Source organism: Podarcis pityusensis (genome assembly GCF_964106645.2).
Source record: "Podarcis pityusensis genome assembly, chromosome: 8".
Lineage (NCBI taxonomy): Eukaryota > Metazoa > Chordata > Lepidosauria > Squamata > Lacertidae > Podarcis > Podarcis pityusensis.
Window position 1 is genome coordinate 25,569,229 of NC_138033.1, and position 13,187 is coordinate 25,582,415.

At 46.6% G+C, this 13,187-nt stretch overlaps 1 protein-coding gene across 5 annotated transcripts in view; it reads right to left on the bottom strand.

The window, feature by feature from the left end:
* Positions 1–13,187, bottom strand: part of ARID1A (AT-rich interaction domain 1A) — a 124,697-nt gene that overhangs the window by 80,234 nt on the left and 31,276 nt on the right. For 4 of the 5 annotated variants that reach the window (XM_081015899.1, XM_081015897.1, XM_081015896.1 and 1 more), the window contains one exon: positions 11,980–12,052. Coding sequence is in view for 1 of the 5 variants with exons in the window: in XM_081015895.1 (XP_080872021.1) it covers positions 5,963–7,144 (1,182 nt within the window). In the remaining 4 variants the exon portion in view is untranslated. Of the gene's footprint in view, positions 1–5,962; positions 7,174–11,979; positions 12,053–13,187 lie in introns of those variants that run through there. The other variant, XM_081015895.1, reaches the window with a different exon arrangement.

Here is a 13,187-nt window from a genome sequence, read left to right on the forward strand (position 1 = left end):
TACTGTGGGATCTAAACATGCAATGGATTGACATTTTACACATCCATGAAAACCGTATATAGAATCATAGAATTGCAGTGTTGGAAGGGACCCTGAGGATCATCTAGTCCAACCCCCTGTAATGCAGGAATATGCAGCTGACCCATACAGGGATTGAACTTGCAACCTTGGCATCATCAGCACCATACTCTAACTGAGTTTTCTAGTCTCTGCTAATCTCCATGGTAATGGTGATAAAGTTTATATTTGATACAACTTTCCAGGACTATAGTATTTTCACTTGCATCATTAGAAGACAAGACAGGCTGCCCACACCTATATAGGAGCCAATTTCCCCCAGGAGGACACATGACCAAGTTATGGATGTGCAGCGCATTTTTCTTATTTCGAACTATGACCTTGCACTGAAGAGTTCTGCAGGTTCAACTAACTGGGATAATTTTCAAAGCAGTGTTGTTTTGTCAGCATCTTCCTTAGTAACTATCTTTTTTCAAGCCAGGAATGTCTACAGAGTTACAACACCCAACAATTTAATTCTGGCACTTGGGAACATCAAATGATTTTCCTGACCTGGTTGCTTACCTCCTCTAGCTTTTGTGAAAAAACATATGCAGAACCAAATATACAGATATATTCCTGAGGCAACTAGGCCACATTTTCCCAACATTTTGTTATTGTGTGGAATGGCTCACTGGTCCCATGTTACTTTATACAAAGCCTCACATAATCTAAGATATACAGTACTCAGTAGACAGCACAGCAGTTTGGACACAGCTTCTGATTCCAAGGTATCACAGCAACACTTAGCACCAATTTAATTGAAAGCACTCTAGCCTGAACACCTACACTTGAATAGCAATAGTACAGACCAAAGATAGATGCCAGAATGTATCTTTTTGTAAGTATGCCATTATTTTAAAAACGGAGTTCAGGAAAAACTGCTTGATGAGAATACAGCTTCACTGAAGTTTGCAAAGAGGTGATCACTTAAAGTTCCAAATTTTACTTTTGCTGCTATATAAAGGTCAGTCAGTCAGTTTTGGAAGATCAATTTGCATTCCTTCATTTAGAAAACATTTAAGGGGTAGTAGGTATTGCAGTATGATGAACATTAGCTAGTCAGCTGGTCCCAAAGTTCTTCACTTTCTCTAGATACACTACAGAGTCTATGCCAGTCACTCAGAATTCATCAGGAACTCTCTAGATTTCCACTCTATTATACTTCAAGCAGAAAATCTGTTCCCTTTACTCACTTTGCTTTCCCATTCAGAAACATCATAACAGGCAGTATGTATCTATATCAATCTCAGCAGCAGGCACAAATACCACATATTTATTTCCATGAAAAAGGTATTCCTCAAGTACACATTTTGTGGAGGTTCTCTCATCTTGCTGTTTTCAGAGTCTATTTAATTTTAAATATATAGTAACCTTCCACGTAATGCTGAACAGATAAACTGTGATACTGCTACAACAGTTGCACCCAAGGGACTAACAGCACATGCTTAGGTTCCCTTGAGTCCAAATGAATCTTACTCCCTATCAAGTGTTTTTAGGATTGCAGCCCAAGTCGGATGTAGCAATTATCAAATCAAATCATGCAACAGTGTTAAGCAGAAAACAAAAATTAGGCTGTATATACATCATACACTTAAAAGTACACAACTTCCGCCAAGGAATCCTGGGAACTGTGGTTTACTCCTCGTAGAGCTACAATTCCCAACACCCCTGACAAATAACTTCCCAGGTTCATTTGGGAGAAGCTGTGTGCTTTAAATGCACGGTGTGTATACAGCCTTAATGTATTTCATTTCTGATCTTATTTTGCATTCTTTCCTCTATACCCCAGACTTGGAATAAAGATTCATGCAACGTCCAAAAACCAACATTGACCCAAAACCTTACAAAACTTGCACACCTTCAAGAAATTTTTCAAGCTCACTTGTATGCTTCAAACTAACCTAGCCACCAAGATAGGGAAGAGAAGGAACTCATCCCTAACTCTATAGATTGTTTTTCTACCACCCATCTAATATCTGCCTAAGGCACTAGTCTTAAACTGGGAGGTCGCAGCCTAATCCAAAGTAGGTTGTAACAGTATTACCACTATAAAAATATAGTGTAAAGGATTAAGAAATGGGTCCCCAAATGCATGTTTGGGTTTAAAGTGGGCCCAGGGTCTGAAAATGTTTAAGCTGCCTGGTTCAGTATGTACACCATTTCTTCCCTCTCTAATCCCCACTCAAAAGATGCCAACATGCATACTGATAGGAAGTTGGTTTAAAAAGAGAACCATTTTGACTTATAAATTTCAGCTTCTACTATCTACCCACTAATTCCAGCTATTGACACATTAATAGCTTCACACCTAAATGCCTATCATCAAACCAGTGGTTTTCAACCAGCGTGCCGTGGCACCCTGGGGTGCCTTGAATGATGGTCAAGGGGGCCGCTGGCAACACTGGCCTCTGTCCCTTTTCCCTTCCCTCCCTCCTCTAATGCCCTCTTGCGCCTCTGCCTGCCAAAGGCTTGCACAGCTGTTTGTTGCAGCAGCCCTGGCTACAAGCTTCCCAGGTGAATGGTGCCTCTGGGGCTGGCAAAGGGGTGTTTCTCAGGCCTCTGTGGGGCAGGGTGAGGAGGCACTTCTCTTTGGGGCAGGTGGGGCAGCTCAGAGACCAGAGGCGGCTGCCCAGAGGACTCCCCAAGAGAGAGGAGAGGAGGCTGAAGGAACACTCAAGGGAGCGTGTTTGAAAAAGGGTGAGAGCTCTGCCAGTTCTGCAAGCATGGGGTGACATAACTGGGCTCCTGATCCCCACAGGAGTGCTGCAGAAAGAATGTAGTTCATCAAGGCAGCCATGGACTCAAAAAGGTTGAAAACCACCGCCTTAAACAATCAAGACTGGTTTTAACCATGAATGAGAAACAGGACTGCTACAGAGTAACCAGACCTTCTCTAATAAAATGTGGTCTGCAATGTAATGTATGAACAAGCCTTGTCTATATAATATAGAGGGCCTCTTCACATATTTCAATGTTTAGGATACATCCAAATGTGAATCCTTAAAAGTGCAAACTGTAACTGAAATTAATAGGCCTCACTCAAGAACTTCAGGCTGCCAAAACTGACTGCAGACTCTCTACTAAGTGTACCAGGCTTTGCTGGCCTGTAGCATGTGAATTAGCCCTACAAAACATCCTCAGAGGCTCAACCCAGCACACAAATAATCACTGTATCCTGTGTTGTGCAAAATGCCCAGAAACTTTTAAAAATACTACTTGAGTTGAATTAGTTCAATAGCCAGAATCTCTCTCATGGTCAGTATCTTTCATTTTTCTTTCCCTCCAGAGTCATGTTCTAGTACAGTGGATGCTGTGGACGCTCGGGTTGCAAACGTGATCCATGCAGGAGGCACTTTCGCAACCCACAGCACCCGCAACCCACAGCGCCACATCTGCGCGTGTGCGGGTTGCGATTCAGCGCTTCTGCACATGCGCCAAAACCTGGAAGTAACCCGTTCTGGTACTTCCGGGTTCGGCGTGGTGTGCAACCCGAAAACGTGCAACCTGAAGAGTCTGTAACTCAAGGTATGACTGTATTGCAAGCTCCTTGGGATGGAGACCATTCTTCTACCTGCTCCTCTAGAAGTGCCAGTACTATAAAGATCTTAACAATTTTTAAAAATGAGCTGAAGAAAGCACACAAGTAAGAAACTTAACAAAAAAAAATTTTTTTAAATGCTTATAAAGGTAAAGGGATGTGAGCATAATTAAGAATTGTCCTTACCACAGTAATTAAAGAACACAATTAAACTAAACTTTTTTCAAGGGGTTAGTTTACAAAAAAATTGGGAAACTTTAAACTATAATCTGAACAAGTCCTGACCTAGAACCTTGAAGATGACTAGGGAGGACCAAGAAAGAATACTGGTCTCTCATCAGTTCAATATATCAGATTTACATTATGGACTTCTAAAACCAGAGACATCATCCATCACATAACTTGTGAAATGTCTTCATTTTTAAAATTCCAAATTTGCTTATGATACTAAATACTTATTTACTGAACTATGTTATATCCAGGAAAATATCAAGAGTTTCTATGTTCTTCTGTTCATTACCCAATATTGTTGCAGCCGATACAGCCTGGATAGCTTAGTTGGTTAGAGTGCAGTGCTGATAGTGGCAAGGTTGCAGGTTTGATCCCTGTATGGGACAGCTGCATATTCCTGCAGGGGGGTTGGACTAGATGACCCTCAGGGTCCCTTCCAACTCTGCAATTCTACGATTCTGATGCAAACATCAGCTAGCAGAGGGAGGAATAACTGGACATTGCACTGGATTATTATGAAGAACTTTTACAGGCACAACTAACAGATGGATAGTTTGAAATCACTCTTACTTATTTTCCCATCTTTCTCTTTATTCTGTTATTTTTATCTCTCCGTCTGCTTGCTTTTCTGTTCATTCTCTTTCTTTCTTATTTCTTGTTTTGTTTCTGGGGGTTTTTTTGTATGTTGAAAAGTCTTTAAATTATATTAAATGCAAACTTTAAACTCTTTCCCCCCTAAGAAAATTGTGCTATTTTATTGCCTTTCAGAATAAAATGCCAATTCTGAAAATATTAAATTACAACATTTGCAGCATTTCTGGTTCTGTAGGTGGTATTTTACTATAATGGTCAATTTCTACTAGAAACAGATGAACACTTAAAACTAGAGAAATCACTTATACCCAGGAAAGTCACAAAACCAAAAACATATTGGTTTGACAGAAAAGCATCCACACACACACGCCCCATTGTTGCTTCAGCCCTATAGAATCTACTCCAGGCTGCATAAGGCTTAACAAGCAAAATAAATCCAAGGTACAACAAAATGCCATTGCTCCCTCTTTTGTTTCAGGCACAATGCATCGAGGGCAGCGTCTGTGGATCTGCTCCTGCTGAACCTCCTCAAGGTCACAGCCAATTTCAGCTGTGGAATTAAAAAAAAAAAAGGCAGAAAGTGGCAGTGGGTTATGGCTGGTAGAAAAAGCAGAGTGTAAAAGTTTATGAGCTCATCAGGATTGTTGTACCATTACATCAGAGGCAATTATAAATGGCCAAGAGCAGGAGATGGGGAGCCAATCAGATCACAGATAGGATGTCAACCTAAGACCAACTGTCTCCTGGCTTTGACAGAAGGATTTTACCTCCATAATTCAAATCCCAAACCAAAGCAATCTGCACTTACTACTCCAATCACTGAACTGTTTACCAGCACTTCCAAGCAGGAGCTCAAGGCACTAGGCTATCTAAAAAGGCTGCTCAGAAAATGGCTTCAGCTAGCCTGGACAAGATGAGGGTGTCAGAGCAGGTCACTTGCCCTCTTCTTACCCCCTGGAAGCACAGGAACAGCTCAATTCAACCCACACCAAGAGAGGAAAAAGGAGCCGCAAAGGAGTGGAGCACAGTAGAGCTGAACAGCAGCAATCTGCTCAGCACACCCTCTTTTTTCCAACCCAGCAACATGGAGCTATTTTTGCCACCCCAACCCCTCCCTCCCCAGAGGTGGTGGTGGCAAGTCTTACCCCCACCCCACCCCACCCCAGGACCCCCCTAAAGGCTCCCAGCCGGGACAGGAAAGGGGGAAAGGAGAAGGGCTCTCTCCAAGAGAGCTTACACAAAGGCTGGGAAAGGGAGGAAGGGAAGGCAGAGAGGCAGCCATTTTAGAGACAGAGGAAAGAGACAGACAATGGCAGCTCCCTAGTAATGTGGGCCCGAAGACGACCACAGAAAGCTTGTCACGTTAAAGGACACCCCAACCTCGACCTCGGGTGCGCTCCCCTCCTGCCCTTGCCCTCCCACGGCCAGAGGCGTCCTCAAACCCCTTCCCTCACCTGCGCCCAGCTGACCACCCAACCCCCAGCCCATGTGCGCCCGCTGCCCCGGTCCTCTTTCCCCGCCCTCCCGGTGCCTTTTTACCTGCTGAGTCCGGGTGAGCGGCTGTCCCCCTCCAGCGCTGCTGCTCCCGGGGCTCATGGGCGCGTGGTGACTCCTTTGTTGGCCTCCCGTGGCTGCTGCCGCCCAGCCTTGGCTGGTGCCCCCAGTGTACTGGGAGGCAATGTCCGCTGCTGCCGGGGCCTTGGCCGTCGCTCCCCCATCCTGGGGTCCGCTCCCGTAGTCGGCCCCGGGATACCCTTGATAGCCCCGAGCCGAGCTTGGGGAGGTGAGCAGCTGGTTGAGGGTGGGGGTGGAAGTGGGCTGCGGGGTGGCGCCCCCGCCGCTGCCTCCTCCTGCGCTTCCTCCTGCGCCGACGGCGGCGGCCGAGGGCCCCATGGCCCCGAAACGCTGCTGCTGGAATGCCGAAGCTGGAGGTTTGGCCCCGGCTTGCGCGGGGCTCTGAGCGTTTCCCCGAGGGGAGCTCAGGGCGTAGGCCTGAGAAGGAGGCGGGTAGGCGCCAGCGCTGCGCCCGGCTGTAGGGTAGTAGTTATTGTACTGGTGGTTGGGGAAGCCGTGCTCCGAACTGCCGCCGCCGTGGGAGTTCTGGGGAGGGGGCGGCCCCGGGGGGCCCCCGGTGGGCCCCGAATACGGCTGCTCCAGGCCCCCGCTCTGCAGCGCTGCCATGCCAGGGCTTTGTTGTCCGCCATGTTGGTGGAAGGCAGCGGCCGCGGCGACGGCCGCAGCAGCCTGGGCGCCTCGACCGTAGGGCTGCCCGAAACCGTAGGCTGGCGGGGGCAAGGCGGCCGGATGAGTAGGGGGAGGCTGCTGCTGCTGTTGCTGCTGCGGCGGTTGTTGCTGCGGCGTCCCCACCCCGTCGCTGCTGTTGCTGCCGCCACTAACACCGCCGCCACCACCGCCGGGCGGCTCCGGGAGGTTATTGTTCAGTGTGGCGACGGGCCTAGGGCCCGGGTTCCCGTTGGAGCTCTTCAGGTCGGGCTCGGCCCCTGCGCCCCCGCCATTGCTTTCGGCCCCGTCCTGCAGCTCCTTTCCCGGGGGACCTTCACTTTCCGACTGCTTCTCTCCGCCGCGCTCTGCCGCCGCCGCCGCCTCGCCCCCCGCCTCCTCCGACGAACAATCCCGCTGCTGCACCTCCGCTTTCTTCAGCTCGGATGGAGCCGGGGCACCCAAGCTGCTCGCGGCGGCGGGGGCCACCTGAGCGGCCATGATCCCCCCTCCCCACCCAGCCAGCCCCCCTCCCCCGCCTCCGCCTCCCCCGACCTACTCCCTGCTTGGCCGGCCGGCCGGCACAAGGCCTCACCGCTCCTCTCCTCCTCCTCCGCGCTCAGGCGGCGGTGGGATCCTCGGGACAACGGGGTCTCATTCCTCCCCCGGCGCGGCGAGCGAGGCGCGGCGAGCTCCGGCGGGCTGGACGCGGGTGCGAGGGGCCTGGCCCCACTGTGCCTCCTCGCTTAGTTGCAGCCGGCGGAGAAAGGGGGAGGAGGAGGAAAGGGGGAGGGGGGCAGGACGGGGCTCCCGGTGTGGGAGAGGAGGAAGGGAAGGGGGACACGGCGGGCGAGGGAGGATCGGACGGACCCCCGTTCTCGGAGCCGGGCGGTGCGGCCGGAGAGGCTAGACTAGGCGAGCCGAGTGGCGGCAGCTTCCGACTCTCGTCCGCCGAGTCCTGCTCACTCCGACACGAGGCTCAGCACTGCCATTTTACCCAGCGCCGCGGCAGCCTGCCAAACCCGGACTGGAATATGGCCCGGACTGGAGCTTTCTTCCCCTCCCCCCTCACAAAGGAGGAGCTGCCAGGCCCTGGACGCTTTCAACTCAGCAAGGCTGAAGCTTGAAGCTAACAGCAGCCTGCCGCTCGCAAAATCCGCCACGGATCGGCGGCAAAGGGAGCCGAGCTCAGCCTCTGAGCCACAAAAGGAAGCTTCTCTGCTGACAAAACACAAGGCGGGTTGGAGGAAGCTAGGTGAACAGAACTGCTCGCAAAGCCCCATTCCCGCCAGTTCTCAGAAGCCTCGCAAGCGAATGCTCCGGTGCTTCCTCTCATTTGCTCAGGGCACAAAGACTCCCGCAACCAAGAAAGGCCAGGACTCGTGCCTTTAAGGGCAGAAGGGATTAACGAGGCACCGCATAGAGGGACTGGTAGAAGGGCAACTAGAATAGATCAAAACTTCAAGGGGGATATCCCAAGAGCAATCGTGGAAAATTCACACCACTCCAACTGTTATTACCAATAATGTAGGCTGTTCAGTTTAATACTTTTTAACCAGGACAATTTTATGCATTTTCACACTTCATGCAGTCCAGACATCAAACACGCAGTTCCAAGGATACTTAATTGGGCTAAATCCCACTTAACTCTGGGGGACTTACTTCTGCATAAACATTCTTAAGAGTTGTGTTGCAAGAAATCCATTGCAGCAAAATCCATTATCCCACTAGCCATTCTATGACAATGGTTAGTTACTTTGTTCAAGCAAAACTAGTGAACTAAATTCTCTATGAATTACTGTTTAGGGTTGCAGGGAATTCAGGAGCATCCTCTATCCATAAGCTTTCATCAGTACTGTAACAACATGTGAGACCAGAAGTGTGCACCCAAACCCCTGCCATGTTGCAGTGGATTGCAGGGTGCAGAGCTCTGATGCCATGCTGCATTAGCAGTGCCAGATGTAGTGTACAAGGTTCAAAGCTAGTCTCTTGTTGAGTACAAGGTGTGTACCCTACTGCTCAAAACGAGATCTGGTAAATCTAAACATCTACTAGGTGCCTTCATCATCCAGATTATATTAGGCCAACAGCAGAAGTATGCAAGGTACACCTCACCAGAGCAATATGTGTAGTAAAAACAAATTCAGATAGCTCAGGTAAGCATACAAGGGCCATAAAAGGAAAGACCAAAGTGTACCACATGACAACAGGCTAACCAGCCAAGCTGACAGGTGAAATTCCTTACTACAGAAACCACAATAAAACTTGACAGGAAAGCAGAAATCCATACACCAAGTCTTCTCAGCACTCTACAAATCTACTCACCCAATAACCTCTTCAAGTTAACCCACATTAATTGGAGTTAGATATCTCCAGTTATGACTTCATATGAAGAACAGTAAACAATCTTGAAACACTAAAGTATTACACAGCACCCTTCATGCAGTTAACCAGTTCAAGTTAAAGCTTAGGTTTTTTATCCCATGGTTGATTCAGGAAGATAGTACAATTATTTACTAGAAGACTACTACTTAGTTTTTGCTGTACCTTTTTGGAGAGTTGTAGTCTACTTCAGTATTTACTGTCTTTATTCATAGTTGGGTTTATCAGCCACACATTGGGTATAATAATTCCAACTATATGTTTATTCTTGAACCTAGGAACTTTTATCCAAACTCACTCTTCCTTTTTAAGCTAATAAGCCAATAACCACACTGGGTGAATTCTTCACTTCAGTTTTAGTAGACCAGAATTGGACACAGCTCAAAGAAGTCCTTAAGACTTCCCTATATGTGCACAACACTATCATGAATTTTCATTTGCCTTGTGGTCACATCACATTATTGGCCCCATCATTTTAGGTTCAACCAAGGCTGCTACTTCCACCCCTTCCTTCCATGCAGGAACAGGAGTTCATAACCTCCAAGAACAACAACAACAAAGAAACAAAAAGTTCACAAATGAATGAGGCATTGGCTTAGGGGAGGAGGACATGGAAGAATACTTGCTAGTGTTTTGCGTGGTTTTTGTTTTTAACACTTACCATGAAAACACTCATGCCTGAGTGGGACAGCAGGTGAGTGCTCATCCACTAAACAAAACAGATGCATGAAAAAATAAATGCTACAAAATGCCACAGGCTGGAGGCAGGACTTATAGTGTTCTTTTCCAACTTGTAATGATAGCCATCAATGTGATGGCTTGAAAAAAACACTAGACAAATTCATGGAGGATAAGGCTATCAATGCCTACTAGCCATGATGGATATGGTCTACCTCTAGTTGATGGGAATCAAAAGTGGGGGGAGTGCTGTTGCTTGCATGCTTTCCATAGGTATTGGGTTAGCCATTGTGGCTGGCTACAGGTTCCACTCTCATGTTCGATACACTCATGTACCCGGTAGTTCTGGTAAGCCATAGCTTGGCTTACTGTGATATGCAAACAAGACCATAGTGTAGTTTGATTCATAAAATATATGTCTATCAAGCATTCATAATGCAAGGCAATATTTTGTAGCAGGGGCACTGACTTGCCCCCCACATTGGGGGGGCATCATTTGATGCATCCCACCCAGCGCGTGAGCGATTACGCACCAGGCTGCACAGGTGTCCTGCCTCCGCGATGTGGCATCAGGAGGAGAGGAGGATTGCAGCGCTGGGCTCCCTGCAGGGGCAAGACACGCGGAGGGTGATCTTCGCCTTTGCTCATCCTAGCCCCCTCCCAGCTCCAGGGTGGGGGCTGGGGTGTGTGGAGGGCACCTGGCGGCAGCAGGGGATGTCGACTCCCTCAATATTGGGGGTCTGGGCCCCCTGATTCAAAATATTGAGGGAGATGGAACTCCTAGCACCCCCTATACCCAGCACCAGTACAGTCGTACTTCAGCTTACATATCCCTCTGGTAACATAAACTTCAGGATACGTAGGTGGCAAACCCAGAAGTATATTTCCAGGTTTTTGTTGCATGCGCATGTGCAGAAGCGCTCTACCGCCATGTACGCATGTGCAGAAGCGTTCCCTCCAGTTGTGGAAACCTCAGGATCCGACCAGAGCTCCAGAACAGATCCCATAAACAACTGGAAGTACCCCTGTATTTTGTAGTTACCTTTCTTCTTTTTGAGTTTCAGCAACTACAATTTTTTTTACAATTTCCCTGTTACCCTAACAGAGTAACTGAAAAACTGCTCTTACTTCACTTAAGCTTCTAGTATGTAAAAATATGAAGTGGTATTCCAACCGTCCTCTCAAAATACATCTAACTACAGCTCTTTCTCATTTTCAGATATTTTGGACAGAATAGATAGCACCTCCCTTCCCTTCCCCTCCCCACCCCAAGATCTTCCAGTTGACAAATGCTTCCCTGATAGACATGCTTCTTCAGTAATGAATTTCCAATACATGCTTTCCAACATGGACATGCACAGGATAGATGTTCCACAAAAACCTAGGTGTTTCCTAGATGTATAGCCAATGGCTTTTTTCTAATTACTGAGCCATAGATCAACGCTGAAGCACGTGTTTTACATTGAAAAGTTCCTGGGTTCAATCCCTGGCATTTCCTGGTGTAGGGCTGGGAACACTCCAGTTTGAAACCCTGGAACAGACACAGGCAAACTTGGCCCTCCAGATGTTTTGGAACTACAACTCCCATCGTCCCTGACCACTGGTCCTGTTAGCTAGGGATGATGGGAGTTGTAGTCCCAAAACATCTGGATGGCTGAGTTTGCCTGTGCCTGCCCTGGAATGATACTGCTAATCAGTTAAGACAATGCTGAATGAGATGGACCAATAGTTTTACATGGTATAAGACAGCTTCCTATGTTCCATTTGGACAACCCACTGCTCATTTTTAATTAGGACTGCAACCTTTACTCAGATACATTAAGTAATTACCTGCTTTGGCTAGAAAGGCACCCACCATTAATCACTCTCACACAGGAATGGAACACCCCTTTCATATGCATTCATGAGCATAACATATTTCTCTTCAAAACCATTGTTTTATTCATATACAAATTTAGGTAGATTTAAAAGCTAGATTACCACTCTTATCATTACTCAACAGCACAATCCTAACCATGGTCTACTCAGAGGCTGCAATCCTAACCACACTTACCTGGGAGCAAGCCCCATTAAATTCAATAGGACTTGCTTCTAAGTGGGCATGGATAGGATTGTGCTGTAAGATTTCTCTAATTCGGTGACAATACTAACACCACAAGATCAAGCTACTGTTCTAAAGTAGCTTTGCTCTTTTAAGGGCATCATCTATCTAATAATTACACTGTAGCAGTGATCTAAAGAGTCTGCAAGATATACACATACTCATGCATACTTACTATCTCCCATGGTATCTTCGTGATGGATGATCATTGTTGTGAGCTGCTTTGAGAGCCAATCTTGGCTGAAAAGCTGGTTATAAATATAAGAAAGAAAATAATGTGTAAATATGCTGTTTTCGTACATTTATGGCATGTTCAAAGTTCCACGGGGGAGTAACATAAAATTCAGAACAAAACATTTAAACCATATGTGCTACATCTGGTATATCTGCATAATAGAATAGATCCCATAGGGAGTTCCATCCATAGCAGAAAACTGGGATGTAAGTCATCAAAGGTCAATATGTAGTGATTCTGACTCCACATTGCAAGCTGTAAGACAGCACAGACCTTTTGCTATAAAGGCAGATTCTACAAAATAAGTAAAATAAATAAATAAAATTATAGAAATGGGATTTTAAAAATGAAACAGTTATGACTACGTTCAAACATTTGTGCTCACAAAGATGCCAGTCAGCATCAGCCACTCAGTATGTTGAGTTCCGTACGAATCTAGGAAAATGCAACCCTTGATTTGAAAAGTAAAAATACTGAAGCATTCTATTTATTCCAAACACTGGGATTTGAAAAATGGTTCTCTGTGGCACAATGGGTCAGTGCATTTGGCTGTTAACCAGAATATTGGGGGTTCAAGCCCCCCCCCCCGTTGGCAGGATTCCTGCATTGCAGGGGGTTGAACTAGATGACCCTCGGGATCCCTTCCAACTCACCAGTTCTATGATTCTGTGACCATTTATTTCATTCAACCAATCCTCTTCCCCAAACCTAATAATCTTCTTACAGAATGAGTACTATTATGTCTGCTGTTACTACTGAATATGTATTTTGTTTCAGCAGAAAGCTAGATTCTGGTACAAGAACACATAGTAGCACGGCGTCTGCTTAGAAGGCTTAAAACATTTACTTGACAATAAATTCAGTTCAGTTGTATTTGCTTCCAAGAGTGGACTTAGAATCACAGTGTCGGCAACATGGATCAAGGTGAAGATTTGATCAAAAGCAATAGGACAGAAGCAAGCTGATAAAAGACAGAAATACAAACTGGGAGCTTTTTCAAATCTTGGAAACCCCTTTAAATATACAGTAGTTGATTTCAAGGAGATAGTGTGAGGGAAGGAGTTTTGTTTTGTTCTTAGGGGAAGGTATGCCAAAAGCCAGAAAAGTGGAATGAGAGAGGGCTGTCATCAACTGAATTTGCATAGAGC